Source organism: Teleopsis dalmanni, unplaced genomic scaffold, assembly GCF_002237135.1.
Source record: "Teleopsis dalmanni isolate 2A unplaced genomic scaffold, ASM223713v2 unscaffolded_contig_3134, whole genome shotgun sequence".
In the NCBI taxonomy this organism is placed as follows: Eukaryota; Metazoa; Arthropoda; class Insecta; order Diptera; family Diopsidae; genus Teleopsis; species Teleopsis dalmanni.
The window spans coordinates 1-5,580 of record NW_024034516.1 but is presented as its reverse complement, the minus strand read 5'-3'; the positions used below and the strand labels follow the sequence as shown (position 1 = coordinate 5,580).

General features: G+C 43.8%; 1 protein-coding gene across 1 annotated transcript; it reads right to left on the bottom strand.

The window, feature by feature from the left end:
• Positions 1–3,583: 3,583 nt before the first annotated feature.
• On the bottom strand, positions 3,584–4,977 carry LOC119664976. Its single transcript, XM_038074313.1, has 2 exons — positions 3,788–4,977; positions 3,584–3,698 (listed from the first exon to the last, which is right to left on the bottom strand). The coding sequence occupies exon 1, from the start codon at positions 4,537–4,539 to the stop codon at positions 3,931–3,933; it is 609 nt and encodes a 202-aa protein (XP_037930241.1). The 5' UTR covers positions 4,540–4,977; the 3' UTR covers positions 3,584–3,698; positions 3,788–3,930.
• Positions 4,978–5,580: the final 603 nt, after the last annotated feature.

Genomic DNA, 5,580 nt, shown 5'->3' with positions numbered 1-5,580 from the left:
CGATGATCAGACATGGATGTTTCTGCTGAAACATTCCAGTTTTTGATAAAATGTTTTATAAATTGTGTTGCTAGGGTGATGTCTAATACCTCTTCCCTGATTCTGTTTATAAAAGTGGGCTTATTGCCCGTATTCAAAATATATAGGTTGTTACCAGTCATAAATTCAAATAGACACTCACCTCTTTTATTGATGTCGGTGCTGCCCCAGATCGTGTGGTGTGCATTAGCGTCACTTCCAACGATGAGTTGCCTCTTGCTTTTAACACTGTAGTCTACTAGTCCTTTCAGTGATAGGAAGTCCAGGTCTTGGGAGTCTCCAGGTAGGTAAGATGAGCAGACAATGAGCTCTGTCATACTTACTGGGGTGTCCACAGAAATTATAGCTGCTACCTGGTCCTTGTTGGTGTGCTGTGGAATAATGAAAGCATTAATGTCATCTCTTACCACAATACAAGCACGAGGTCGACCATGGCTGGCATGATCGTACAGTAGCTTACCTTTTATTCCCTTTATCTGGTTCTCATATACATATGGCTCCTGGATAAAGGCTAGGTCAATCTTTTCAGATAGAAGTCGCTGTGTCAACACCGCTGTAGCAGCTTTGGCGTGTTGAAGATTAACCTGCAGGCACCTCATCATTTTATTGGTATCGTCCTTTTCCGTTCCGCATCCACTTGGGCAATTTTGTTCCATGAGTGGGTGCTTCCTGTCGAGGGGATCTTGAAGCTGGTTTCTTTGGCCCTTGCTTCTGGTCCTTTATACTAGATACCGGTGTGCCACCTTGCTGTTTTGAGGTGCTGGGTCCGACTTCAGTTCGGGTGCTGTCCCGTGTGACCTTTACCGTCTCACTTGGCTTATCTGCCTGTGCTTTTGGGGTACTGGGTTTCCACACTATTTTTGATGTTACTCGAGGTGAGCGTAGTGCCAGGAGTGCCGATTTACTGTCAGAAAAGATATATATGTTTTTTCCCGTGACGGGTTTACCTTTATATACCCTGAGACATAATTCAATTGCGTGTACTTCAGCCTGAAAAACTGAGTTTTCTTTACTCATACTCGCAAATATTTCCTCTTTAGGTCTTAGTCCATATACTCCCGCCCCCACTCCTTCCATCGTTTTGGAGCCATCCGTGTACCACAGATGGTAGTCTCCAGCGAATGGAGGTATGTTCCGTTCCCATTCATTTCTGTCTGGTATTAGTATTAGGAACTTTTGGTGAAAGTTGGATTTAGGTAAGCAAATGTCAGATATGGTGATATTTAGTCCTTCCTCTCTTTGCATTTCCCTACCTAACAGGGAGTTATCGAGTAGTCTTGTTGATTGATTGCTAGTCAACTGTAGCTTGGCCATAAAAGTCATTGCTTCCTTTTTGACTAGTAGGTGAAGTGGGGGGAGCCCCAATGCAACCTCTAGGGCTGCTGTCGGGTAGTTCTCATCGCTCCACTTGTCATTATGCAGGCTAATCTCTGCAGCTTACGAAGTTTATCTATTACAGTCTTCTGTTGTGCTTTTTTGTACCAGATAGCTGACCCATAAGTTACAATTGGTCTGGCAATAGATGTGTACATCCAAAGGCTGAGTTTTGGATTAAGGCCCCAGTGCTTACCAATGAGGTTTCTGCTGGTCCATAATGCCTCTCTGGCTCTTCGTATGACATTGTCTATATGAGAATTCCACGTCAACTTCTCATCTAGAATCATTCCCAGGTATTTTACTTGGGTAACGGATGATAGCTCTTCTCCATTTAGGAATGGGTAATTGGAAAGTACTCTCTTCCTTTTCTTTGTGAAGACTACCAGACTTGTTTTCTTAGGATTTACATTTAATCCTACTTCACTGCACCATCTACTAACGATGTTCAGGGCTTGTTGGAGTCGATATGAGATCATGTCTTCATATTTACCCCTGACAAGTATGACTATATCGTCAGCATAGCCTTATGCCTCGAAATGTTTGGCACTGAGTCGATGCAAGAGCTCGTCTACTGCAATTGACCACAGGAGTGGGGATAATACACCCCCTTGTGGGCATCCTTTTACAGTATGTGCTTTTATTTCGGCATTGCCGAGAGTGGATTTAACCATTCTATTTCTTAGTACATTGCTTATCCATGTGCGTGTCGTATCATCTACTCCTCTGTCATGGAGGCATCTTTCGATATGTGAGTGATCAGTATTATCAAACGCTCCCTCAATATCAAGAAAGCATCCCACCGCATATTCTTTGCAATCTACAGACTCCTGTATTTTATTAGTAAGACTGAGTAATGCATGTGTGGTGGATTTATTTTGTTGGTAGGCGTATTGGTTGGCGTGGAGTGGATTTATAGATAAATACTCTTCCCTTATATGCCTTTCCACTATCTTCTCCATAGTTTTTAAAAGAAATGTAGTCAAACTTATAGGCCTATGGGATTTAGGAAGTTCGCTAGGTTTACCTCCTCCTTTAGGTATGTATTTGACAATTGCTTCCTTCCAATTAGTGGGAATGATTCCCATCGCCAGCCCAGCTCTAAAGATATAAATGAGGTAGGGCATAAGGTCAGTTAGTCCCTTTTGTAGGAGTGCTGGAAATATTCCGTCTGCTCCAGGTGCTTTGAAAGGAGAAAATGAGTTGATCGCCCATTTAATTTTATCTTCAGTGAAGATTTTACGAGCAATCTTCCAGTCATTGTTTCTGGGCCTTTTGGTCACCAGGGAACTAAGCTGGGAGATTGATTGGTCGTAAATTGTAGATCCCGGAAAGTGTACTTCTGTTAGAAGTATAAGTGACTCTTTGCAGTCATTGGTATAAAGTCCATCAGGTCGTTTTAGAAGCCCAATGGGATTAGTGTGGCTTTTCGAGATAACCCTGTGGATTTTTGCGCTATTGCTTAAGTTTTGAATCTCTGAGCAAAAGCCTCTCCATGATTCTCTTTTTGCCCTTCTAATTTCTTTATTGTAGGCGGTGAGGGCATTTTTATAATTGTCCCATTCACCGTTGGTTTTTGCCTTGTTGAAGAGTCTCCGGGATTCGACTCTTAGCTTGGCTAACTTTTTATTCCACCATGGTGCACTTCTGTTGCCGGTCTTATTTTTCACCGGACAGGCCCCATGGTAGGCATTTATAATAGTTGTGCTTAAGGCAGCATCAGCTATTTCTAAATCATGAATATTTTTTATCGTATGTTTATTACTGCCTAGATTGGCCTTGAGTTCGTCAGTATAAAGATCCCATTCTGTGGCCCTAGGCACCCTATACGATTCTCTTACCTTCATATTTAGATCAATATCAAATCTAATCTGACGATGATCAGACATGGATGTTTCTGCTGAAACATTCCAGTTTTTGATAAAATGTTTTATAAATTGTGTTGCTAGGGTGATGTCTAATACCTCTTCCCTGATTCTGTTTATAAAAGTGGGCTTATTGCCCGTATTCAAAATATATAGGTTGTTACCAGTTATAAATTCAAATAGACACTCACCTCTTTTATTGATGTCGGTGCTGCCCCAGATCGTGTGGTGTGCATTAGCGTCACTTCCAACGATGAGTTGCCTCTTGCTTTTAACACTGTAGTCTACTAGTCCTTTCAGTGATAGGAAGTCCAGGTTTTGGGAGTCTCCAGGTAGGTAAGATGAGCAGACAATGAGCTCTGTCTTACTTACTGGGGTGTCCACAGAAATTATAGCTGCTACCTGGTCCTTGTTGGTGTGCTGTGGAATAATGAAAGCATTAATGTCATCTCTTACCACAATACAAGCACGAGGTCGACCATGGCTGGCATGATCGTACAGTAGCTTACCTTTTATTCCCTTTATCTGGTTCTCATATACATATGGCTCCTGGATAAAGGCTAGGTCAATCTTTTCAGATAGAAGTCGCTGTGTCAACACCGCCGTAGCAGCTTTGGCGTGTTGAAGATTAACCTGCAGGCACCTCATCATTTTATTGGTATCGTCCTTTACCGTTCCGCATCCACTTGGGCAATTTTGTCCCATGAGTGGGTGCTTCCTGTCGAGGGGATCTTGAAGCTGGTTTCTTTGGCCCTTGCTTCTGGTCCTTTATGCTAGATACCGGTGTGCCACCCTGCTGTTTTGAGGTGCTGGGTCCGACTTCAGTTCGGGTGCTGTCCCGTGTGACCTTAACCGTCTCACTTGGCTTATCTGCCTGTGCTTTTGAGGTACTGGGTTTATCACCTGAAAGCGGCCTTTTGGATGGAGGCACCTGTTGCTTGACGTCACTGGGTTTCTCTGTCGTAAATGGCCTTTTTGTCGTCAGTTTCTTGGGTCCAGTTGGCTCTCCCTTCACACGTACGTGAATTTGTGTGAAGTTCAGATACAGCTTCCCTGCCTGACCGACTATCCAATTTTTGGATTTTTCGTCCACTGAGATCGTAACGGTTTCCCCACCATTCTTATCTTTCTCAGTCCTGAGAATTCTCCACGATGATGTGCAAATGCCACCATTTTGTTTTTCCAATCGGGACATCAGAATTTCTGGTGGTAGCACAGCAGAGGGGGGAATAAATGTGATGCACACATAGGTTTTGGGCATCTCTTCGCCCTGAAACACTTTGAGAATAGCATCCGGGAATGGTTTGAGTTTTGGGACACAGGTGGTCAGCCAGTTCCTCGTTTCACCATTGCAGCATGTTAATGAGAGCCATCCGTCTCTGTTAACACTGGTGATGAAGCCGTAGACACTATTGTGCTTGGGAAGTTTGTCAATTTCTTCCAGGAGCTTCGATTTATCAACTCCATTTGGTCACCAGTGAGATTCACCTCCGGATATTTCTCATGGGCGATAGCCACTTTGCAAGCATTGGCTACATCCCTGTAAGATGGAGTCGGTTTTAGCTGGTTTCCGGTAGAGCTAGATGTGTGTTGAGTGGCTTTTGGCTTTTTGGGCTGCGGGCGTTGTGTTTCTTCGGGAGATGTGTTATTAGATCTGCACCTTTTGCTGGTACTGGGTCTGTCACTTTCTCCTTCTGCTGCCAAGGAAGTTTTGTAGAGAGAGTATCGCTCTCTCTCTTTCTGCTTCGCAGTCTCCAAATCCAATCCATCCCTAATCATGGCCTTGATGCGTCTTTTCTGAGCCCCGGTGAAGTATTCCGCTTTCTTCCTGGTCTCTATGTTGCCGTCACCTGAGTTCACCATGCTCTGGGTATTAGCATTAGACGCACCGCCATCGTGGTCATCTGTGTCCATAGGACTCTGGGTGTCAATCACCGGAGAGGTGTTCCCACCGCTTGATACCATTGGTCTCTGAGCAGATGGGTTCAGATCATCCAGATCCTGAATCTTGAGAGATGCTTCAAGCCTCTTTTCAAGATTTCCTCCAACCTTCGTTGGCGAACGGAGTAGAGCTTCTTCCTCTGACTCTGTAATTATATTATTAATTGGTATATTTAGTTTATTTTCCATATACAGTGTTTAATATAAGGGAAAGAACAGTCACCCAAAGCAGAGCCCCATACTTTGAGAAGGCATTAATTAAAACAGGAGAGTGCCCGGTATCCTGAGTTCATTACTAAAAGACTGGATGCACCCCTCCAGTCAAGCATCCTCGGCGTAACAGTCTACCTCAGATTTGGGG

Bases quoted from the DNA above. Each gene is read 5' to 3' on its own strand.
- LOC119664976 (XM_038074313.1), bottom strand. From the start codon at position 4,539: ATGCCCAAAACCTATGTGTGCATCACATTTATTCCCCCCTCTGCTGTG.